Raw genomic sequence first — 25,093 nt, 5'->3', positions numbered from 1 at the left:
AGTCACCGCCATCTGCTCCAATGGAAACGAGACAGAGGCGGGCCCAGTGGCGGAAGGAGCATGGCGTGGAGACAGCTCAAAGTGAGTTCAGCTGGTGCGGCCCTGCAGCGGCGAGGAGAGAACTTGCGGGAAGGCAGGTGGGGGGAGGATGGAGGGAGGGCTAGCCTGGGCGAGGTGTGGACGGGAGGCGGCTCCGAGAGGGTGGGCCTCTTTGGCACGTTTGTGTCTTTGGGGACAGCCGCAAATGATCGTGCGTGTGCATTTACACATGTACGTGGTCACTGTGTAAACGGACGTGTAAACGGAGTAGATGCCGACCTGTGTCAGCGCACGTGGGCCTGTATTGAGCCAGGCACAGGGCGCTTAGTGAACACAGGCTCGCCTAGCAGTGTGTGCAGCATCCAACCTGGAATAAAATTACAGTAAAACATGGTGCCAACCCTTTTAGATAAAAGTTTAGGGCAGGGTCTTTGTAACGGCGCTCAGAAATCTGTTGATCAACATAAGAGGCGTTCCTACAGTCTCCTGGAGGAGAAGCGAGAAAAATGAATACTAGATCTATGTTGACGGCTGTTCACTTCAGGAGTGACCCTGAAGGCAAATCCGATCAGGTCACTTCCTTGTTCAGGGAACGAAACTCAAATCACCTGGGTGCATCTCATTCTCCTCTGCCGCCAAGAGTGGAGAGAGCATTTACACCGCCCCGCCCTGCCGCCTAATTAACTTCTATTTATCCTTTGAATATCAGCTTTAAGGCACTTGGTCAAGGAAGCCTTTCTCTACCTCTTTGATTGTTAGGTTCTTCTCTCACTTTTTTCTTCATAGCTTTGTCACAGTTATATGTTTGCATGATCATTGATTTCTGTCTCCTTCTGAGGTTGTACTCCTTGTAAAGGCAGGGACTCGGTCTGTAGCCCATCCTTGAGTGCACAGTCACTATGTGCTGAATGATTGAATGAATGAATGAGTGAGGAACTCAGCATTGGGCAGTGATAATTAGAGAAAAGTATTATGAGCAATGTTTGAGCTTGATCCAAGAAGACCTGATGCTCTTTAGAGAACAGACCTGTGGTTGCCAAGGGGGAGGGGGGTGGGGGAGGGAAAGATTGGGAGTTTGGGACTAGCAGATGCAAACTATTATATGTAGAATGGATAGACAGCAAGGTCCTGCCATATAGCACAGGGAACTATATTCAATATCCTGTGATAAACCATAATGGAAAAGAATATGAAAAAGAATATATACATGTATAACTGAATCATTTTGCTGTACAGCAGAAATTAACACAACATTGTAAATCAATGATACTTTAATAAAATTAAAAAAAAAGACCTGAGGCTCCTTTAAAAAAATTTTTTTTTGCAACCCTCTTTATTATCTTGAAGTGGAATTTATGTATAATGTAATCTTTCTATATATAATTTTAACAAGTCAACATAATGTCCTAACTGGAATATAAAGGAGAAGTAAATTTATAATAAAATAATATGTATTTCAACCCATAAACATTAGGGCATGAGTCACCTAGGTAGTGAGTCAGGTGTTTAAGCCTCTACTTAGAAATTCTAGTGCCACAGGAATGTTTTATTGTCAAGCATCTAAGCAAAGCACTGAACCATTCCACATGGATTTTCTGAAACAGTGAGTGATTCTTGGTAATGTTCTGTGCAAAACAGTATAGTCATCCCTCAATCTACAAGGTAATTGCATTCCTGGAAAGTCAATACAGATGAAAACCACACAGGAGATTGTGTTTATGTGGGGAAATAGAGTTTGCATTTCTAGGCTCAGATAATATGAACAGATATTTTTACCTAGTGAATGTCAGTAGGATGTTCAAAAGTCACACACGATAGGGACCGTTCTCACTTTACTGACTTCCTGCTCACTAAATCTATTAACATTCTCCTCCGGGTGCCCACCACATGTCCCTAGGGGGCAATACTGCCTCTCTTAAAGATTTTTAAAAAATTTTTAATATTTAATTAATTTATTTTTGGCTGCGTTGGGTCTTCGTTGCTGCACGCGGGTTTTCTCTAGTTGCGGCAAGTGGGGGCTACTCTTCGTTGCAGTGCGTGGGCTTCTCATTGCGGTGGCTTCTTGTTGCAGGGCACGGGCTCTAGGCGTGCGGGCTTCAGTAGTTGTGGCGCACGGGCTTAGTTGCTCCGCGACATATGGGATCTTCCCGCACCAGGGATTGAACCCATGTCCCCTAGTATTGGCAGGTGGATTCTTAACCACTGCGCCACCAGGGAAGCCTTGCCCCTCTTGAAATCCCTGGCCTGGAGTCCTTCAGGGCTAGAGGAGTGCGTGTCAGCAGAAGTGCAGATACAGCCTCTGACTGTAGAGGCAATACGTGAGCAAGAACCCAAGGAGACCAGCGTTAGCAGAAGGCCACGGACATCACTGCATGTTATGTCCTCTGTGTGTGTGTGTGAGCCGTGTAAAGGGTTCAGAGAAGGTGCTACAGCCTGGCCTTGAGGGGGCCCCATTGGCTCTTTTTTCCAGAAGCGGGCCCAGGATGCCATGGTGATCCTGGGGGGCGGAGGACTTCTCTTCGCCTCCTACCTGACGGCCACGGGGGATGAATGTTTCTACGCGGACCACTTGATGCCGGCTCTGCAGGGGCTGCTGAACCCCGAGGCAGCCCACAGGCTGGCTGTTCACGTCACCTCCCTGGGCCTCCTTCCTCGTGCCACGTTTCAAGACTCTGACATGCTGGTAGGTACTCCTGTAACACCTTGTGCGATAGACACGAGGGTCAAGGTCAAAGTTCCCTAATTTATTTAGCTGGGGCTGATCCTTTTGAAAACCAGAGTCCCAAATTAGCCCCCCACCCCAAACTGTCATCCCCATCTACAGATCAAGAACGCTGAAGTGCAGAGTAGTTAAGTGACTTACCCAAATGCACACAGCTAGGAAGTGGCTAAGCCAGGAATCAAACCCATGGAGTCTGGCTCAGCATCCGTCCGTTAGCCGCCATCCTGCCTCGCGGAGGTCTCGGGTAGCTCAGTGTTCACCTCTGCTGAAAAGGGAAGCATGCCAGCATCACTAACATCTAATGTGATGTAGGCATGTCTAGCCAAGCCCTTTGAGGAAAGCATACGACTCCTGTCCCAGCCTCATTCCGTCCTGCATTCAACACAGGGGCCCCACCGTATCCCCTTACTCTTCTGTGTGCTGGGGTTTCTGCAGCGAACAAAGTGCAAGAATCCACGTCCTAGAATCTACATCCTCGTGCAAGCCCAGACAGTTTCCATTTAGGAGACTTCTTACCAAATGGGGAACATTAGAATGATGTGAACATGAAGAAAACACACTCAGACCTCTTTGGGGAAGGGTCACTGTTAGCAATCAAAGGGGCCTTCTCTACATTTTCCCTTTTTGTCTTAGAATCCCTTTCACTTCCCATCCTGCAGTTTTGAGCACACGTGGCACCTTTTTCTGTAAAAGTGAAAATCCTCTTTGGATTCCTGTTGGTTAGAGAAAACAGGTACAAATGTAGGTCTTTCGTAAAAGCAAAGTGGCATAAAGAGAACTTCGGAAAGGTGGGGGAGACCTGTACGCAGATGCTCTGGTTTGGTGCCAGCCCCATTTGACCGTCATCTCTGGGCCTGAGGACTGAAGACTGCCCAGGGAGCCTGTTGAGCAGCTGGGGCCGAGAGACCCGTCCTGGAGCACGGCCCCCAGGGCCCCCAGTGTGGCCACCCTCCCAGCCTCCCAGTCCCCGAGGCACCGCATGCACACACTCACTGCCATCTCTTCTTCCCCTCCTTGGGGCAACCTTGCTTCCTCCTGCTTCCAAGGCCAGATGGTACCACCCTTGGAGGTCCTTGCTAGTCCTGGCACAGGCTTTCCTGCCATATCAGCTGACAGTGACGATGCTGTTGGCGACTGCTGACTTTACGATATCCCGATTCCTTTCCCACATTTTAACGTATTTATCTTGCTTCTAGATTTGTTGGCTAGATCAGGGTGTGAATACTAAGTCCCTCAGGAGTTAGGCTAGACCTGACAGTAATTAGGCCCCAGTCACTTTCATCATAGAGAACAATCAGGAATCCGCCCCATGTTTGCCAGGGAAGAACCTGCTTCCAGCCCAGCCTGGTTCTGGGGCCCAGCAATCAGTGCTGCTGGGTCGAGCACTGGAGTCGTGAGGACACAGCTGGGCCGTGGTATCACCTGGCTGAGGAGGGACACAGCGGGGGCTGACTTACTAAGATTAAAGGATTTTGCTGCCTGACTGTTTCAGAATAGCACCATCTAGGGGCTAAATAGTGGATAAGAAGGTACAGTTCTTCACCGTAATTGGAAAAGGCAGCACCTGTCTCCCGCTCAACCCATGGTGGAAACACTGTTTTTCTCCTCAGTGATGATAAAGCCTGATGGTTCTCAAACTCTGGCTGGCATCAGAATCACCTGGAGAGCACTGTTAAAAACAAGTTCCCTCAGAGTTCCATTCTTCCCCACCCTCCCCCAGAGATTCTGATTCCTTAGTCCGGGGATGGGCCCTGGGATCTGCTGTTTAACAAGCAGGTGATTCTGATGTAGGCGTGCCGTGGATCACGCTTTGAGAAACACCAACGTGGCCTTGTGTGCCTGTGACTTTGTCTCCTTCTCCCTAGGAAGTGAGAGTCCTGGGCCATAAATTCCGAAATCCAGTAGGAATCGCTGCAGGATTTGACAAGCACGGGGAAGCTGTGGATGGACTTTACAAGATGGGCTTTGGTTTTGTTGAGATAGGCAGTGTTACACCAAAACCTCAGGAAGGAAACCCCAGACCCAGGGTCTTCCGCCTCCCTGAGGACCAAGCCGTCATTAACAGGTAGGTGAGCAGCCTTCTCCCCAGCAGGACACTTGGGGTGTTTTTTCTGCCATACAGTGTGGACATTTTTCTGTCATTTGGAATGTTCTGGAACCATGTTGAGCATCTACTCTGTGCGGGCATAAAAGCAGGTTTTATGATTTCAGTTTAACGTGTATACACGATGAGGTTAAGAGAGCTACACGACTTAGCTACAGTCACGAGATCAGAAGCGGGAGAACCTGGGAACGGATGTTGGCTTATCTGACTTTAGAGTTTGTGCAGTGTCCTTGCCCAGCTCTGTCCAGTAGAAATATCATGAGCCCTATATGTAATTTAAAATATTCTAGTAGCCACAATAAAATAGCAAAAAGAAACAGGTGCAATTAACTTTAATAATATATTCTATTTAATTATTATTTGTAACAGTTATTCATTATACTACTTAATTAGAAATACTTAATATACTCTATCATAATTTTAATATTAAGCAATATAAAAATGACTGGCTGTTTCCCTTCTTTCACTTGTACCAAGTCTTCGAAATCCAGTATGTTTTCCTTACGGCACTCTTGCTTTGCACTGGCCAGGCTTCGCTCTCAGTGGCCACACATGGCTAGTGGCTCTTGCACCTGACAGCACAGCTCCAGCCTTTAGTAACTGGGAAATTTAATAATCAACATAGACGGCTGCTTTTAGGAAGAGAGGTCCTTCTAGACCGTGTAAAGCCCTTCTCTTTGTAAGCCCTGGGCAGTTTTCTCTACAGCTAACCCAGAGAGTGAAGAAGTTCCTTCTTTTCGGTAACAGAGTTTTGAGAGCCTCGTTGGGGGCGTTGGTAGGCACCTTTGGGATCATGAAGGGCCTCCTGGGAGACTGACGTGGTTTATTTGGCTGCACGTCCTGCATCATCGTGCTTGTTTCGGGGAAAATTTCCAGCATTAGACATCGAGTTACTGACCTTTCCCCTGTAGGCTGGGATCAATATCTTCAGAACATTCAGGCAAAAAATATTTGTTGATGATTCGGCTGCCACAAATAATTGCAGGTACCAGGAAGACAGTGCCTGGCAGAGTCCCGTGGGTGAGAAGTGGCACAAGAGGGCCGGGCCTGAGCTCCAAGCACTTGTGTGCCCAGGCTCCCTGCTCTGCCTCGCACAGGGTGGGTGCTGAATGAACATGAGTCAACAACTACATGTATCTGTTAGGTGTTTTTGGCTGCAAGTGACAAAGTGGCTTAAACAATAGGCATTTGTTATTATTTTCTTCTCATTACGGGTGAAGTAGGCAGTTTTAGGGTTGGTTGAGCGGCAGGGTGGCGTCAGTACTCTGGTCCAACCTCTGTGGGCCTTCCCTTCTCGTTTGTAAGATGCCTACCCCAGCTGCAAGCATACATCCTCGCATGAGGACATCAGAGAGCAGAAAGGGAAAGGAAGTATGGATATGGGGGGAGATATTTTCCCAGAAGCTCCCTGGTAGGCATCACCTTGTGTCTCAGTGACCAAGCCCCATCTCAAGTTCATGCTTGAGTTGCCAGCGAGGCTGGGAAAGGAGTCATTGGCATTTTTACCCCATGTCAGGGGAGCTGGGTTCCACAGGCAAGGAGGAAGGGAGTGGGGATGGCCATTAGGCCAACAACCCACCGTGGGGCTGGGGACGTAGAGATGATCAAGAGGGGCGAGGCCCAGCCTTTGCGGAGTGTCTAGTGGCAGGTGAGGGAGGAGATGTGTCCCTTGTCCTCGAGGAGACTGGAACCCAGTAGGGGAACTGAAGCATATACGTACATCCCAAGCTAGGAGAAAGATAGGTACAAAGCACTCCATGAATGCCAGGAGGTGAGGGATCATTTGTGGCTGGAAGCTTTATGCAAGGAGGAGAGGGTGCATTTGACTTGGGCCAGGAAGAGGGAGATTTAATAGGTAGAAAGGATGGGGGAATGGAGCAGCAGGATGGGTTCCAGGAAGCGTGTTCGTGGGGCACAGGCAGGAGGTGGGAAGATGGGTCATCAGAGTGGTGAGGGCCCCGTTGGGTGGGAAGCAGGAGTGGGCTAGGTCCAGACAGGTCTGGGCTGTTTATAGTGCTAGTTGGCTAAGTGGCTTGTTGGCAAATTTTAATCTTTCCCTTTGTATTTGATGGTGTTCTGGCAAGTTCTCTAGGACTTCCAGGGGTGTTTAGACTTTAGAAGTCTAAGAACTGACTCTGATTTTTTTCTTTGGTTTTTACATCATAAATATATGTTGAAAATGGCCATGGAGCCATCCCTCCAGAGTCTTTGCTTTCTGCCTGAGGGCTCTAACCTTATCTCCTCCCTAACGCTCTTCTGTGCTACAGATACGGATTCAACAGTCATGGACTCTCAGTGGTGGAACACAGGTTACGGGCCAGACAGCAGACGCAGGCCAGGCTCACAGAAGGTAAAGGGGGCCTGCCTAAGAGGGCTGTTCTTCAGTTGTTGGAAGGAAACTTGTGGGAGAAAGTCAGGAACATTCCTAGTGAAGTGAACATGATTGAACAATAGGAAAAAACAGTATGGAACTCAGGGCTCCTCTGCTAGAGGAATTTTCCTGGCTCCATCACACCCTCCAAGCTCTTAACTGAATTTCGCAACTGAGCAAAGATACACTTAGTTCCTGCCTCGTTATGTAACCTGTGTCAAACTGGGACAGCTTGGAAGTAAGCAGTGCAGAGTGGCTGCTCTGTGATCACATAGGCAGTTGATGCGAGCAGGGCTTGGGCGCCATCTTTGTACATCCTGCTCTGTTGTCCTTTTGTCCATTATAAATAATGAATGCTAATTATAGAAGTGTTAGTAAATGCAGGGAAGCATAAAGAAGAACATTAAAATTACTCACACTCTTCCCTACTCAGAGATAACTACTCCCGGCATTGGGGAAAATATCCTTCATGACTTATTTGGAAACACCATGCATTTTTTTTTAATTCATTAATTTATTTTTGTCTGCATTGGGTCTTCGTTGCTGCACTAGGGCTTTCTCTAGTTGCAGCAAGCAGGGGCTACTCTTCGTTGCATTGCATGGGTTTCTCATTAAAGTGGCTTCTCTTGTTGCGGAGCACCGGCTCTAGCACGTGGGCTTCAGTAGGTACAGCACGCGGGCTCAGTAGTCGTGGTGCAGGGGCTTAGTTGCTCTGCGGCATGTGGGATCTTCCTGGACCAGGGCTCGAACCGGTGTCCCCTGCATTAGCAGGCAGATTCTTAACCACTGCGCCCAGGGAAGCCCACACCATGCATTTCTGAAGGCTGCCTTGGAGGTGCCGATACTCATTCCCTGGGGCTCTCTGCCTTGCTGTCCCTTGGGGTGAACACAGTGGTCTTGGCACCATGCCATCCTCACTGTACCTTCCCAGGTGCCCTCTAGGGTTGCATGGGGTTGCAGCCATCTTCCTTGGTGGGCCTTTCTGGAACTCCTTCCAGGAGTTTAGCCTCATTAGATGTCCTGGTGGTGAGATGAGAAAAACCTGCGGTACTGGATTCATTTCTGAACGCGAGATTGAAAGGGCCGAGGCAGTTAGCAATCTCTGATTTGGGGAGTAGGAAATGACCTTGTTTGGAATTCCCTGGCTTTGGCAGAACCAGACCCTGCTATACTGTAGATAGACCTTGCCACTTGTGGGCTTTGAAGGTCATGATAGGACTTTCATGGTTTGTGATACTCTCCTGCCTTCTTGTCTCCCTTTCCTTCTTTTAACTGTTCACGGTGCCCCTTATACCACTTTTCTCCCGTTCTCCCTTGCCCGTTCCTCGCCCCCCACTGTGGTGCTGACATTTGTTGGAGACAAAATCCCATAGCAGAGCTCTGCACATGGTGTTCACCGGCAGCTGGAAGCCTTGAAGACAGCTTATTGCTAGCATCATACCAAGCAACATGAGTTGTTAAGAGCTGTGGTGCCCTTTGCGGGTAGAGTAATTCAGCAATTTTTGTCTAACTCCAAAATCTTGTCATTTGGGGCAAATGGCTACTAATGAAAGATCCACTGGCTACATGAAAGTGATATTCTCTATTAAGCTGGTTTACCTGTGTGGAAAAGAATTACAGTTTCCAAACCATCTTCACTTGATTTGGGAGGCTTGGAGACCTTGTTATATAATTTGTCTAACTGGATGCTAAACCCCTCCCCTCCCTTCCACTCATGAAGTGAGTGACACGAATTTCATTTACTTTCAAGTTGATGATAAAACAGGTGACTGCATTTAAGGTGTGAGAAGGTAGTTAGCAGTACTGGATGTTGTTCTTTGATCCTCCCTGACCTGACATACATTTTGTGAGCTAACTGGACGTCCCAGTTAGCTGGAAAAAGCAGGTGGTACCATGGATATACTTTAGCCTTTGCAGATAAGGTAGTATCTTAGGAGAAGTCAAGTACAGACAAGCCCTTGCTTTCACACATAGAAAAATACATTTCAGAAACACACTGAAAGTCGAAAATACAAGTCAAGTGATAATTCCCTGGATTTTAAAGTAAGGTGACCATATTACTTACTGTGCAAACTGAGACAACACTTTTGAGAGTGGAAGGGATGCAGGCATGAATAATTATGCCCAGGCTACAGGAGTATTCAGGGCTGTCCTGGGAGCACTGGGATGTGTGGTCACCTTAGTTACAAGGGGGAGTCCCTTCTCAGAGAATGGAAATTATAAAACCGTTATGCCTCTACATTTTAGGCATGAGAATCGAAAATATTTTCCAGTATTTTATACATATCCTTTAATTTTGCTTTTTCTTCATGACTGCACACCCAGTCACGTGACCCAAGTCTAACAAGCAGCCCTTGAGGGTAAACAGCTGCCCCTGTGGCATGCTACTGACTTCTGTCTCTTCTCAGTCGTATTTCATTTACGAGCCCTACCTTTTTAAACACTAGTATTTGCGCTCCTAATTTCTCCATTTTCCATTAAATCTTAAAAAAGAAAAAGGGCACAAAGCGGTAAAACATCCTAGGAGCTGCCCAAACCCAGCTGCGCAGATGAAGGTGGAGGGCTCGGTTCTTGGCCCGCAGGCAACAGCGCCGTGCGTAGGTCAGCGTTTGTCAGCTGGCGCGGGAAAGGTCACATTTGGAGTTGGAAAGCCTGTGAGGCTGTTCGTGGGCTCTTCGGTCAAGGATGGCTTCAGAATGTTGCACAGGAAACGGTGAGTGGGGACAAAATCCTGACCAGTGATATTTACAGATGGGCTGCCACTGGGAATAAACCTGGGGAAGAATAAGACCTCGGTTGACGCTGCCTCGGACTACGCAGAGGGGGTTCGAGTCCTGGGCCCCTTGGCTGACTACCTGGTAGTGAATGTGTCCAGTCCCAACACAGCTGGGCTGAGGAGCCTTCAGGGAAAGGCCGAGCTGCGCCGCCTGCTGACCAAGGTGGGCAATTACATCCCGCTCCACCAGCCTGTCCTACCTGCTCATCCTCTAGGGCAAAGCTTCAACGTTGCTATCCACTATCGAGCAGTTGTCCTTAAGACCTGGACCAGTTAGGACCCCTTGCTTCCCTCTGATTCCCGGTATAACACTGATTGTGCTCAGTATTAGTCAGCTGCTCAGTTATGTATCCCTGCTGTTAACCCACAAGGTCCGTGAGAGCAGGGACCACATCTCTCATTTACCACCCTGTCCCTAGCATCTAGCACATTGAATGAATGAATAGAATGACTTTTCATTAAACCGTGCTTGTGACAGTATTTGCTGTCTCTTTTAGGAACAAAAGTCTAAATAAACCTTGATATATTAGCCAATGCCAATGACATTAGGGACTCACTCTTGGGGATCTCTTGGTTCAAGAGAGTGGAATCAGCTCTGACTTGATGGGGTCTTTTGCATAATTGAGAGCGGTGTTTCCTGAAAAGGAGAAATTGCTGGTGCTTTATTCTGACAGCTAGTGTGAAAACACACTGATCTGCGGCTGCAGGTCACGGTTATACTGTCAACTGCAGTCTTGGGGGTCCTCATCTCTGGCCCCATGTTGCTCTAGGTGCTGCAGGAGAGGGATGCCCTGAAGGTAGTGCACAAGCCAGCCGTGCTGGTGAAGATCGCTCCTGACCTCACGGCCCAGGACAAGGAGGATATTGCCAGTGTGGTGAGAGAGGTGAGTGTCGGTGCCTGGGGGATGCCCTTCATTGCCTGTAGAGGCCACCTGGCCAGCTGGGTTAGCCCAGACGGCAGTCTTTGTGGTTTCCTTTCTGTTATATGGAGGGCTGTCAGGATGTAATTTATCGTATACAGGCAGACCTTGGAGATATTAAGGGTTCAGTTCCAGACCACTGCAATAAAGCAAGTCACATGAACTTTTTGATTTCCCAGTGCATATAAAAGTTACGTTTACACTACTGTAGTCTGTTCAGTGCACAATAGCATTACATCTAAAAAAAATGTACATACCTTAATTTAAAAATACTTTATTCTTATTTTCTGTTTTATTAAAACATTTGAGGTGTAATAATCCAGATTAAAAAAAAACTTTATTGCTGAAAATATGCTCACCATCATCTGACAGTGCAGGATTGCCAGAAACTTGTAAAAAAAAAAAACCAGTACCTGTGAAGCACAATAAAGTGAAGTGCAATAAAATGAGGTATGCCTGAAATAAAAAGTAAATGTTTCAATAAATGTTTGAATGGGTCATTTTCTCCTGCCTCTTCCCTCCTCTTCCCTCCTCTTCCTTCAGCAAGGGCTTTAAGGCTGTGCATCCTTCAGTCTTGGGCAGACTGCAGTGTTCTGTCTTTCTCCAGTCTAACCCTGGGTTTGTGTGTCATAGGGGAGTAGCGCAAACACAGACTGAGCCCGGCAGTCCGGGGTTGAAATCCTGATTCCGCCACTTACTACCTGGAGGCTTTGGACAGGACACTCTAGATTGAGTTGTTCTAAGGATTAAACTGTGTCCTGGGGGAACTGTACGGGTGGTTGGTACATGATGGCTGCTACTATCATGTTGAGGCTCACTCTGACACTTGCCCAGAAAGCATAGTGAGTGAGGCCTGGTCTAGCTCTTGCTTCTGTGGCCTTAGGTGTGGGCGCCCGGCCTGGCTGCTCTCTCAGACCCCCGGGGAAGCTTCTCCAAGTCCATCGTGCCCTGACTTAGGGGCTCTTTCTCTGTCTCACACTGCAGTTGGGCATCGATGGACTGATTGTCACGAACACCACAGTGAGTCGCCCTGCCAGCCTCCAGGGGGCCCTGCGCTCTGAAATGGGAGGGCTGAGCGGGAAGCCCCTCCGAGATTTATCAACGCAAACCATCAGGGAGATGTATGCACTCACCCAAGGCAAGAATTTGGTGTCCCTGTCTTCAGATCTACGTGTGGCTCAGGCGCCGGGTCTGTGATGGTATCGGGGTTCCTGAACTGCTGCACTCAGCAGGGGGCCGGGGCTGCAGCCAAACAGCTCCTGGCTCTCCTGTCACCCAGCCTTCCTCACAGTGTGCTGTGTGCTTCTCTGCAGGCAGAGTTCCCATCATCGGGGTTGGCGGTGTCAGCAGCGGGCAGGACGCGCTGGAGAAGATCCGGGCGGGGGCCTCCCTGGTGCAGCTGTACACAGCCCTCACCTACCGGGGGCCGCCCCTGGTGGGCAGAGTCAAGCGGGAGCTGGAGGCCCTTTTGAAGTGAGTGGGGCCACCTGTGGCTTGAACCAGGCAAAGTTAATGTGGTATCAACTCAGAATGACTCAAATCAAGGGGATGCTATTCATCAGTCTTTATTCTTCATTGAAAATGCATTTGAGGGGTACACCCCAAATGCAGGGGAAACTTACCCTGTTGCTCTTTTGACAAAGGTCAAACAGTGCCAAGGAATTCAATTAACTTCCAAGGCAATGGTGTTTATAGGCCCGAGGAGTTCTGGTGGCATTCAGTAACACTGGCTTGATGTCAGGAGCTGTCGGTACTTAAAATTGATTCCCTCCCTGGCCTGAAGACCTGGGTAGATTCCAGGGTGAAGACACTGTACAGGGCACGAGCATGCGTTTGGGAGAGCGAGGCAGGTGCAGTTACGGACGAGACGGAGCCTGGTTGAGCGTGGGCTTCCAGTAAGAGCCAGGCCTTTCCTTTACCATTTGCTGAAATTGCTTTGTTTTCTTTCTCCAGGGAGCAGGGTTTTACCAGAGTCACAGATGCCATTGGAGCAGATCATCGGAGGTGAGGATGGGTCGGTGGGAAGCCTGATCTGGAACCGTCCCGCTAAATCAAGCGAGCCTTTGTGGCTGATGGAGAGAGGAGACCACACCCCCAAACCACAGGGGCCCCTCCACCGGCTGGACTGGAAAAGCCAAGCATGAGGGTCACCAGAAGCAATGCAAGGCTTTGTTCAACCACTTGTTGGACAGGAACTGCATCCATGATTCTTTCTAGATTCAAATCCCAGGATCCTTTAATATTACAAGGACATTAGACATTTGGAGGGAAAATCACGGTAAAATAAAGTCATTTAAAAACTGGATTTAAATCCCAGCCCTCTTGCCCAGATCCTGTAGGTCCTTCCAGGCCTCTGCTCCCCCGGGATCTGTAGTGGGCTTCCCAGGAGCTTGACTCTCTTTCATTCTATCTTTATTTTTATTTAAAATTTTAACTGTATTTTGAAAATATTTCAAACTTAGATAAAAGTTGCAAGAATAGGGCTGTGGATGGCCATCCTCTCCATGTCTGCACCCGGTCTTCCCTCTGTGCGCAGAGGGACACTGATCATGCTGGTCATTTTAACTTGATTACTTCTGTAAAGGCCCTGTCTCCAAACAAGGTCACATTTTGAGATACTGCCAGTCTGGATTTTAACATGGCAATTTTGGAGAGACATAGTTCAGAAAATGGGCTTGTTATCCCCCTTATTTAAAAATCTGTGACTTGTGGGCCATTGGGCAGGCAGGTTCTCGAGGTGCTTGAAGACACTAGACAAGGGGCTCAAGAGGTCTAGTCATTAACTAAAGAAACAGAAATGCTAACCTTTTCAAAACTGAAAAGCAAATGGTGATTGGAGGTTGAAAACCTCGGCTGGGAAGTGCTGTAGATGTCAGTACGCCTTCGCAGCCAACAGGAAATTACCTTTATTCTCTTCACCTCAGTGCAGGTTTGATTTTAAAATTTCTTGGTAGCTCTGTGGAGAGGCCTGTGGCTGCTGTAGAGGTAATATGTCCTTGTCTCATTGTTGAATCTCGGCCTCAGCCCTCAGCCTCTGCCCACTGCCTCTGCCAAGAAGCCAACAGTCAGTCTCCTGCTGTCTTTTACAAAGATCTTTTTCCTGTTTCTTAAAAAAGAATCTTAGGGACTTCCTTCGTGGTGCAGTGGATAAGACTCTGTGCTCCCAATGCAGGGGGCCCAGGTTCGATCCCTGGTCAGGGAACTAGATTCCACATGCATGCTGCAACTAAGAGTTTGCATGCCACAACTAAGGAGCCCACGTGCCGCAACTAAGGACCCCACATGCCACAACTAAGGAGCTGGTGAGCCACAACTACGGAGCCCTGGAGCCGCAACTAAGGAGTCCACGTGCAGCAACTAAGACCTGGTGCAACCATAAATAAATAAATAAATAATAAAAAATAGAGGTAATGATCTCTTAAAAAAAAGAATCTTAGTATGAAAATAATACCTATTCATGAATTAAACAGTATAGCCCCCAAATAAATGTTGTCTACCTCCTTCCCTCCTCAAACAATCCCACATATTAGAGGTAGTCACAGTTAACTTTTGTATCCATCTAGATTTTTCCAGTCAGTTTTCTTTGTATATGCACGCACATACCCATAGCTATTCTGTCTTTTTAAAAAAATCTATCACACACACATATAAAAGTGTTTCAAGAATAGTACAAAGAACTATTTTTTTTTTTTTTGGCCACACCATGTGGCTTGCAGGATCTTAGTGCCCTGACCAGGGATAGAGCTAGGGAATATACATGTACACATACATCTATATTTCTATATCTCTCTATATTGAAAACCATGAGTTCAGACTGATACCTTCAATTCCAATCCCAAACCATAAGTTTAATTCTAGTTTCTTCCCTCCCCATATTTGTAACTCTCTTCTCTGACTGTGGAAACCCTGACTACCTCTATACTTACTCTATTTTCTTATTTGATCAGTCCTCTCATATGTAAGTAATCTCTGGTTTCCACCCCCTGCCATGTGCTGGCATCCTTTTTCCTTGCTTGGGTCCTGACATCTTTCACCATCCCTTACCCCTTGGGCACTGTCCTCACTTTGTACAGCTCCGATACCTGCTCCAGGCTGCTCCCGGGGGCAGACATCCCCCTCACCTCATTTAGGCTCTGACTTCTTTGCTGGCCTGTCCCCCTGCATGGCCACTTTCCTTGTAAGCTAGGACCCTGACGCCCCGCACCAAATGCTTACGCACACACACACTTTGTGGGCGCCCTGTTTGTCCTGTGTGGGTATTGATTGATTTTCTACTTTGAGCCCCTTGCTCCTCTTTTGCTGCCACTACAGGCACCTACCTTGCTCTGTGCCAGCTAATGGCTTTATGACTGAACTGTTCAGGGAAAGGGGGAAGGAAAGGAGAAGAGTTGCCCTTTGGAAGATTCTCTGTTGGAGACTGACAATCTGTCTTTTAGCACAGCTTCAACGGGCTGCTGTTTCTCTTGAGCACCAGCGTAAGTAGTTGGCTTGCGTTCAGGGGCCCTGTGGTGTAAGGAGTACCTGTTTTTCTTAACGCTGGAAACTACACTCAGCCCAGAGAAGCTCAATGCTGGGAGACACATGGGAGGAGGCCCAGGTTGCCGATGCCCCGTGAGGCCCAGGACTGTTGGGTGGATTAGTGTGCAGAATTGCTAATATGATTTACATTATTGACTCTTGCATTTTGTGTTGTGTGCATCCCCTGCCAATTTCACATTAGTTAAATAAGTAAATTCACATTAGTTAAATAGTAAGTTAAATCTTATTTCACAACTTGCTTTTTTTCCCCATATAATCATGGAGTCTTTCAGTGTCCGTCCCTTCAATCTACCTTGCTCTTTCTAACAGCCCTTTGGTTTTCCGCAGCTCAGATATATCAGTATTTGCTTATGGCTAGACGTGCAGACTGTTTGTTTTTCACATCACAAACAGTACATCAGCGAGTCTCTTGGTTTATGTATCTTTGTGCTCTTCCAGTAAAATTTCTGTGGAATAGATTCCCAGAAATGGTATCGCTCAGGCAAAGGTTACGTGCACTGAAAATGTTGATAGTTACCGCCAGGTTGCCATTAGAGGGGGTTGTTCAGTTCATACTTTCTCTACAACTTTGTAAGAGAGGCCCCTTTCCTCTTAGGCTGCTCCACGCGGGAATTTTCAAGTACTGCCCTGGAATAAACTTGTTCCTTCTCCACTTTCTCACTGGAGATAGTTTCCATTATGTCTCTTCCTTGGTGGAAAAAGAAAAAAGGAATCGTGGGTTTAGCAAGCCACTTTGGGCTGCAGCCAGTGTGATTGCCACATCCATTTGTGTGTGTGTGTGTGTTTGTGTATCTGGGAGAGAGAGAGAAGAGATTTCAAATAAGACACAGGGGGACTTCCCTGGTGGTCCAGTGGCTAAGACTCCGCACTCCCACTGCAGGGGGCCCGGGTTCGATCCCTGGTCAGGTAACTAGATCCCGCGTGTCGCAACTAAGACCCGACGCAGCCAAATAAATAAATAAATAAATGTAAAAAAAAAAAAAAAAAAACGCAGGGAAGGGCAACAGAAGGGGTGTAGCTTTCCCTGGGTTCACCCATTCTCAGTTGTTTCAGGCGACCCTGCATGTCTTTCCTCCTGCTGTGGGCATCATGTAACTTTTGTGGGCCTCAGTCTCCTAATGTGTAAAATGGGGAGAAGGACAGACCCATCTCAAAGGGCTGTTCTGAGGATTAAATACTAAGGGCAATATGGCTCAGCACATCCTAATCTCTTAATAAACAATATTTTCAATGTTTCTAATCATCAAAAAAGTCCTGCAAATAGGTATTACTATGCTTGTATTCACAGATAAAATGAGGGCTTTGAGAGATTAAATAACCTCCCCAAACCAGGCAGCTGGGAATCAGCGGAACTGGGCCCTAGGGCCTGAGTATCTCCTTCTGATGAAGGTAAAGGTCCTTACAGGACCTCTGACAAGTATTAGTCCCTTTTCCCTTCTCTTCTCCCTCAAAAGTTCATCTTCTTTTAACATATAGACTTCCTGTGTGCATTACTTTTTATAAAAAAGCTTTCATAGATACTTGCCCTGGGCACTTGATTGGTCTGAAATAAGGTGGTCAAGTGGGATCTAGTGATCGAAGCTCAGAGTCCCGTAGAAGTGGGGGACATTCTGTAGGGACCACAGTGCCAGCCAGGGCTGAGCCTGAGGATCCAAAACATAGCAGCTTGAAACAACAATCATTTACTGTTCCACACAGTGTCGGGTCAGGAATTCAGGAGCAAATTAGTTGGTGGTTCTGGCTCAGGGTCTCCCAGGAGGTTGGCCAGGGCTGCAGTCATCTAAGGCTTCACTGGGGCTGGGGCATCCACTTCTAAGATGGCCTGGGAGCTGGTGCTGGCTGTTGGCAGGAAGGGCTGCCTGAGTGTCCTCATGCCAGGGCACCCAGCTTCTCCCAGAGCCAGTGACCTACAGCAAGGTGGAAGCTCCGATGCCTTTTATGACCTCGTCTTGGTGGTCATACACCATTACTTATGTCACTTTCATTCTCTTCATTAGAATAGAGTTGCCAGTTTTAGTAAAACAAACAAAAACAACGGGATACCCAGTTAAATTTGAATTCCAGATAAACAATGGATATGCTTTTAAGTATAAGTACATCCCATGCAATAGTTGGGAAATGCTTATGCAAAAATTTACTTGTTGGGCTTCCCTGGTGGCGCAGTGGTTGAGAGTCCGCCTGCTGATGCAGGGGACACGGGTTCGTGCCCCGGTCCGGGAGGATCCCACATGCCGTGGAGCGGCTGGGCCCGTGAGCCATGGCCGCTGAGCCTGTGTGTCCGGAGCCTGTGCTCCGCAACGGGAGAGGCCACGGCAGTGAGAGGCCCGCGTACCGCAAAAAAAAAAAAAAAAAAAATTGTTGTTTTTCTGAAATCCAAATTTAATTGGGCATAACGTAATTTACCTGGCAACTCTATGTTAGAAGCAAGACACTAAATCCAGCACACATATCAGTATAAGGGGAGGGAAATTAGTTTCCATTTTTGAAGGGAGGAATGTCAAAAGAATTTGTGGAGATATTTCTAAACCACCATGAACAGAATTTTGAAAAGTTCATTTGGTCCTGGTGTCTGTGGTAACTGCATGGCAGCCTAATAGGATGAAATAGTTCTCAGACAAGCAAGGTCATCTTCCTAATTATCTTGTACATTGGTAAATTTACAGCAAATCACACACTGTCTTCTTTGATCTTCAGACAGCTTTGTGTGAGGTAGGTGAGGCAGAGGTTATGACCTGCACTTTACAGATGAGGAAACTGAAGCTAAGTGCCTGCCCCAAGAGGATATGGGCAGAAATGGCAGAGGGAGGACACAGTCTCCTAATTTCAAGTCTAGCACTTGCTCTGCTCTACCCAGTAGTATCCTGATATACCACTGAGCCCTCTGCTGTACAAGATGTCTTGGATTCATTTTCTATCTGTTATCTCAGATGGTGATGGGACTTGTGGATCCTTGCTGCTGTGCTGCAATCTCGGTGATAGGGGATACCCTTGGAGAAGCTGAGGGCCAAGATGCCATCTTCTCTCTCCACACCCACAAACTCTGAGATCCACCCTGGCTAAGACTCAGGATTCAACTCACTACCCGCAGACCCTCTAAACTGACTGGCTCCAGAGTGCCGACAGGAACAGCATTCCTGTTCATCAGGAGGTAGTCAACCTTATGTGAAAAAGACCGTGGAACAGCCAAACCAAATAGAGAATTACTCTCCCCCAATTTTTATTATAAGACATTTAGACATAAGAAAAGTTGAAAGAATAGTGTAAAAAATTACTCTCCCCCAATTTTTATTATAAGACATTTAGACATAAGAAAAGTTGAAATAGTGTAACAAACATCTATACCCCCCTCCACCTAGACTCATTAATTCTTTCTATCTTTTCCATGCTTTTCTTACCAATCTTTTTAATCTATTTATATACAGTATTTTGATGAACCATTTTGAAGGAAATGGTAGATGTCAGGACACTTCACTCCTAAGTACTTCATAGCCTGCATCTGCTAAGAAAAAGGATATGTTCCTATGAAAACATAACTCTATGATCTTACCTAAGAAAACAGCCATGATTTCCTAATATCATCTAACATTTAGTCCATATTCCAAGTTTTCCCATTGCCCTAAAAATAACTTCTAGAGTCAATCAAGGCTCACCTGTATGTTTCTTTAGTCTTTAAATCTAAAGCCGTCACCTCTGAAGACATCAGGCGAGTTGTCTTATAAACGGTTCTACATTCTGGATTCCCAGATTAAAGGCTATATTTCCTTCAGCCTTTGATCTCTGCTGTAGCTGCATGACCAAATGCTACTCAGTGAGATACGTATGAAAGTACCGTGTGCAACTTTTGGGAAGTCTGCCGCTGCCCGGATCATGATGTCTGGAGCTTTGGCAGACACCTTTTTAGACCTGAGGATCAAGGTCATCCCAGAGGCATAAGCTGGAAAGGGCTTCATGCCAGCTCTGTCTGCTTATTTCCCTACCTCTTTTATTTGAGAAAATAAAACCTTGTGTGCTTAAGTCACTGTCAATTGGGGTTTTCCCTCATATTTAGCCAAATTTTTTTTTTTTTTTTTTTTTTTTTGTGGTACGCGGGCCTCTCACTGTTGTGGCCTCTCCCGTTGCGGAGCACAGGCTCCGGACGCACAGGCTCAGCAGCCATGGCTCACGGGCCCAGCCGCTCCGCGGCATGTGGGATCCTCCCGGACCGGGGCACGAACTCTTGTCCCCTGCATCGGCAGGCGGACTCTCAACCACTGCGCCACCAGGGAAGCCCATATTTAGCCAAATTTAATCCCAGCTAATAAAGAAGCCAGATTGAGACTTACTGTAATCTTGTACTTACCTGGAAGATATGTTATCTGCTTTCTACTTGGCTAAGACCCATGTCAAGATTTCTCTTTCCTCCAGGTGCAGATCTCTGGTGCTAGCACAGTGTGAGAATGTTACCTGTGGAATCAGACTGTCATGTTACCTGTGGAATCTTGGCAGTCAGGGAAATTTTTTCTAAGAAACTTGTGGTTGTAAATGTGGGAAATGAAGTTAGTGTGGCTGTCACAGCTAAGAGGACACCGGTGGGCAGGGCCGAGAGGTGTGTGTGCAGGGGCAGGGTGAGAATGACCCAGCACCGGCAGGCAGTGGGTGTTTGTGAAATACCTGGGCAGCAACACAGGGGCCAGGCTCGGAAGGGCAGGGCCTTTTGGGGAGGAAATGCAATTACCATGAAAACTCCCCGCATTCTTGCCAGCCAGGGAGAGGTTTCCTGGGTGTTGAAAGCCACAGTTGGCAAGTGTCCCACAGGAAACAGAAAGAGTTACAGCACGTGAAGGCAACCTGCCCGCACCACCTGCTACCCCTTTAATCACTAGGGTTGACCTGGTTGGATCCAGGAACAAAGCTGTGCCAGGAGGGTCAGAAGGCCTCCTGGGGCAGCACAACCCCTTTCCTGCCCAGACAAGCGTAAGCTATAACTGAGGTGCTGCCATTTCAGCCCTTGGTTATGCGAGAAGCTGGCTAGCCTACTGAGCTTCGTCCATTTTATTGCATGTGGAATTTGTAAGGTTACTGGATCACCTTCCTACCTCAACGGAGCAAAAAGTGTGGAATCCATGTCCTGGATCCTAAAAAATTCACTCTGGTTAGATGAGAATTTCAACTACAGTTGAGACTCTAACATAACCATTAAAAAACAAACACACAACCATACAAATATATATTTATATGCACATATACACACATGTATGTATACACATATGTGTGTGTGAATACAGCTGACCCTTATTCATCTGTTCTTTCACTCACTCATTCTTCCAAGAATCATTTATTGAGATCCTACTTCCTGCTGGCGGCCGTGTCATGTGTTGGGGATGAAGATAGCTGAGTTTTCCACCATCTTTCCAAATCTCCAAAGACACAAATTCTGTTGACCCTTGAACAACGCAGGGGTTGGGGCAGTGACCTCTGTGCAGTCAAAAATCTGTGTATAACTTTATGGTCCCTGGATTCGACCAAACACAGATCGTGCAGTACTGTAGTACGTGTTTATTGAAAAAAAATCTGTGTATAAGTGTACCCACACCGTTCAAACCCTTATTCAAGGGTCAACTGTACAAACACAACTGGCCAGAATCCACTGGGTTACACCCAACAACAGAGGAAGGAGCCCAGGGCTTCCCTAGCAGAGAGAAGGGCCACCTGGGGGCTTAGCAGGTTACAGCTATGCTGACTTCTCTGTGGCCAGGACTAATTTCATACTATTTCCTGGAGCCATAATTAAGCAAATTCCTGATTTCTTACACTGATTCAAAAGCAGAGCTCCATTTTAACACCATTCCATCTAGAGAGATCTGTCTTGGGACTGGGGTGGATGGCTCAACTCCACCCAGAATGTGGCTGGCACCCAGGGGTGACTGTTCCCAAATGCTTGCCAGGCAGTTTCCTTGGTCTATTTCCTAATGCGTCTTGCAGCCAAGGCCCACATGGTTCTTCCTGCTTCCCCGCTGTGGTGCTCTCAGGGCCTGGACAGCGGCTCACTTCTTTGCAGCATCAGGCTTCTCCAGCTTTGGGTGCCAGTGTTTTAGGGTCTTCCTTGCCCTCTGCTGGGTATCACTGTCAGGGTCCTGGTTTTAATGATACACACGGTTCTTAATGGGCTTTGATAGCCACTCAGAACTGATATCCTTACCCTGACTAGTGAGGTTAGCTAGCAAGTTTGTTATCCCTTCCAGGTAATAATGTCTTAATTCAGTACAGGATTTGTCCCTAGTTGACCCTTAAAAGTGACTCTAATTGTGAGAACTCAAGGCTGGATATGTGAGGGGCCTTGAAAATCCAGTTAAGTACTCCCTCGTGTTGGGGAGGGAGTACCTTAAGGTGGCCGAGGACTCTGCTCAGGTTTGAATCCTGCCTCGAGGTAGCTGTGTTGCCTCGAGCAAGTTCCTTCTCTTCTCTGTACCCAGTTGTAAAAATGGGGTTATTAGATAATAAAAGGATCTATTGCTTAGGTGCTGTTGAAGAATTAAATGAACAAACACACAGAAAGCTCACCCAGCAGTGCCTGGCACACAGGAAGGACTCTGACAATGTTAGCTGTTATTGTTATGAGGCGGGTACCCACTCTCCTGAGGCACTTGGAGGGCTGGTTCTACCAACAGCTTTCACGCCCGAGGGCCTGCTCGTTACTGCAGATAGAAGCTGATGTGACAGGCAGCGTTTAATTATGCTGTATACTCATTTCTCCGCCACTCTGAACTCTTTGAGGGCAGAGGCTCTGTTTATCACCTGTTCTATTCAGCAAACTGAACTGAGTGTGTGTGTGTGTGTGTGTGTGTGTGTGTGTGTGTGTGTGTCGGGCACTGCTGGGTGTAGTGATTAAGGTGAAAAACAAATGCCAACCTGGCCCCTACCTGTTTCCTGGGACCTAGAAGAAGTCCTTGCTTTCTGTCCTACGAATGCAGTTGCAGAAACTGAGGAAAGTTTATATGAACTCTTTGGAATATAGTTTTTTAAACTTATCCTAAGATCCTTATGCTCTGACTTCTGACCAATTTCATCCTGGGGAAGGCAGATTATGTTTGAAGTTTTGACAGACTGTGGGTTTATCATCTCTGGTTGGCTGTCTTTACTGATAGGAAGCTGGTCTGAGGATAATATTTGATTTAGAAGTCTGAAACTTGGAAGTTCCTCATTTATAAAGTGTCAGGGTTGGTGCTAGTTTAAGAAGCTTTTTAAAAGGCTTAAAATATCTGTTTGTATGTCTGCCAGTGGCCCAGTCTTTGCAAAGAGAATTGCTGGCACTGAGGAAGTATCTCTGGGAACCAATGTCCATGTTCTGGGCATACTAGGATTTCGTAGTTCCTGGTCCCTGAGGAAAAGGGAGATAACCTAGAAAGAGGCATAATAGCAGGAACGTCTTTGTTTAATTTATCAAGACAAACTGAAATTTTGAACAACATGTGCTGTTCTGAATTCAACACCCAACTAGTCATTCTGTTCTAAGGTCATGTGCACTGCTGGGAAAATCCAATTGGTCTCATTCCATGGCTGCCCATGCACTTGTGACCAGAGAGTCTCATCAATTCTAAGATGCTGATTATTGTTCCATTATAACACCTCTGAAATTGAGATGCATCTTGCATTGATGGTATCTTAAGCATTTTGTCAGAGTTTAATTGGCAGAATTTTCTCTTTCTTACAATTCGTAGCATATTAAACTCGACGAAGTATGACAGTTGTTCCCAAACTTCGCTGCATTTGGAATCACCTGGCTATCTTTAAAAAATGCTCGTGCCTGGCACCTACCCCCATGCATTTGGATGTAACAGGGATGGGGTATGACCTGGGCATTAGGATTTTTAAAAGCTCCCCAGGAAATTCTAAAGTACAGCAAAGTTTGGGAGCCATTGAAGTACAGTATTTCTGCCTTATTCAAGCTTTTCTTCAACTCCTAGGTTTCATGGACAGCATCTTTACAGATTCTGCTTATATAGTGAATACTCCTCTGTCTCAATTAATGATGTATTTTTAACTCCAACCACTAATCATCCATTATATTCCCATTAGAATGTCAGCTCCAGGAGGGCAGGGGTTTTGTTTGATTTGTTCTGTTATGTCCTCAGCACTTAGGACATGTAGGCACATTGTAGACACTTGATAAATGTTTGATGAATGAATGAATGAATGAATGAATGAATATGCCTCCTTTTATATTTGGTGTCCTGATAAACTCATTCCTCATGCAAGTTCTAGTAAAATTGTTATATATTTAGATGATTTCCAAATCTGGTCCTCTGCTTCATCTTTCACAACCCAATTTTACGTAACATTCATTTCAAAACTTGAGCTCAGTGTTTTCTCTTCCCATACACACCCCAAAATCCCAGTCCTAGTCTTCCCGTATCTATTCACTTGAGACCCTGAGTCTCAAGGTTATAACCCTGAGTCATTTTCAAGCCTTGTCTTTCCTTTGCCCTCCCCATATTTGATCACTCACTGAGTTTTACAATTTGTTTTTCTGAAAATTCTCTTGATTTTATCCCTTCCTTTTAATTTCCACAACAGTGAATTTGTCTTCTATTTACTCACATTTCAAATTATATCATATCTACCTGCTAGCAACTGTTTTTAAAAAATGATTATGGGAGTTATAATATGTAGCATAAAGAATGGGAGAAGGTAAAAAGATTTAAATTGTAAAGTTCTTGTATTATTTGGGGAGTGGTAAAGGCATTAATTTAAAGTAGATTATAATAAGTCAAGGATGCATACCTTGAAATCTTTGGGGTAACCACTAGAAAGATAATACAAGAATAAATAACAAAAAATGCTAATAGAGGATATTTTTAAAAACTGAGTAATACAAAGAAAAGAAAGGCAGGAAAGGAGAAATAAAGAGAAAAGAACTTAAGGATTAAATATAAAACAAATAGCACGATGGTAAATGAAACCAATTCTATTAATTACATTAAAGGTAAATAAACTAAACATTCCAATTAAAATGCAAAGATTGTCAGAATTGATTAAAAAAATCAAATACCAATTATATGGCATATAGATAGAAAAAATATACCATGAAAACACTAACCAAAAGAGTCAGTAACATCAGTTCAAGAGACTTTATGGCAAGAAAAATTGCTAGAGATAAACAAGGACATTTCATAACGATAAAGAGTCAATTTAGGGACTTCCCTGGTGGTGAAGTGGTAAAGAACCCGCCTTCCAATGCAGGGGACGTGGGTTCGATCCCTGATCGGGGAACTAGTTCCCAAATGCTGCGGGGCAGCTAAGCCCACGCGCCACAACTACTGAGCTCGTGCACCTCAACGAGAGGGTCCGTGCGCCACAACTAAGACCCAGTGCAGCCAAAAAAAAAAGAGTCAACTTAAAAGGAAGACATAACAAACCTAAATTTGTATGTACCTAATAACAGAACTTAAAGAAAAAAGAGACAAATTTATAAGCTTTCTTTCAGTAACTAACACAAAAAGCAGGAAACAACTCAGTGAGCTTATAGAAGACTTGAACAACACAATTAACAAACTTGACCTAATTGACACTTTTAGAACACTATACCCAAGAACTGCTGTCTTCTTAACTACACATGAAACACTTATCCAAACAGGTCATATGC

General features: G+C 46.1%; 1 protein-coding gene and 1 long non-coding RNA gene across 4 annotated transcripts; one reads left to right on the top strand and one right to left on the bottom strand.

Annotated features, from left to right (window-relative positions):
• Positions 1-47: 47 nt before the first annotated feature.
• DHODH (dihydroorotate dehydrogenase (quinone)) lies at positions 48-16,136 on the top strand. Of its 3 annotated transcripts, none has more exons than XM_030863469.2 (9): positions 48-81; positions 2,510-2,722; positions 4,627-4,826; positions 7,133-7,215; positions 9,988-10,175; positions 10,783-10,896; positions 11,917-11,952; positions 12,246-12,405; positions 12,886-16,136. In XM_030863469.2, the coding sequence occupies exons 1-8, from the start codon at positions 61-63 to the stop codon at positions 12,402-12,404; spliced, it is 1,014 nt and encodes a 337-aa protein (XP_030719329.1). In that variant the 5' UTR covers positions 48-60; the 3' UTR covers position 12,405; positions 12,886-16,136. The 3 variants fall into 3 exon arrangements, with proteins under 3 accessions (XP_030719329.1, XP_030719327.2, XP_060144297.1); XM_030863467.2 differs by having other exon boundaries at positions 11,917-12,070; XM_060288314.1 differs by lacking the exon at positions 11,917-11,952.
• On the bottom strand, positions 4,595-19,915 carry LOC115856865 (uncharacterized). Its single transcript, XR_011377017.1, has 4 exons — positions 19,811-19,915; positions 12,066-13,979; positions 10,570-10,649; positions 4,595-10,010 (listed from the first exon to the last, which is right to left on the bottom strand). It is a non-coding gene; the product is annotated as an uncharacterized lncRNA (long non-coding RNA).
• Between the last annotated feature and the right edge of the window lie 5,178 nt (positions 19,916-25,093).

The sequence above is a fragment of the Globicephala melas genome, chromosome 19 (assembly GCF_963455315.2).
Source record: "Globicephala melas chromosome 19, mGloMel1.2, whole genome shotgun sequence".
Lineage (NCBI taxonomy): Eukaryota > Metazoa > Chordata > Mammalia > Artiodactyla > Delphinidae > Globicephala > Globicephala melas.
This window is presented reverse-complemented; position numbering and strand designations above follow the sequence as displayed.

What these genes read in the sequence shown, in the direction of transcription:
- DHODH (XM_030863467.2), top strand. Translation starts at nt 61, where the DNA reads ATGGCGTGGAGACAGCTCAAA. An exon ending in GCAGGCCAGGCTCACAGAAG is followed by an intron (nt 7,216 to 9,987) that starts GTAAAGGGGGCC and finishes TGATATTTACAG; the next exon opens with ATGGGCTGCCACTGGGAATA. An exon ending in TGCGCCGCCTGCTGACCAAG is followed by an intron (nt 10,176 to 10,782) that starts GTGGGCAATTAC and finishes ATGTTGCTCTAG; the next exon opens with GTGCTGCAGGAGAGGGATGC.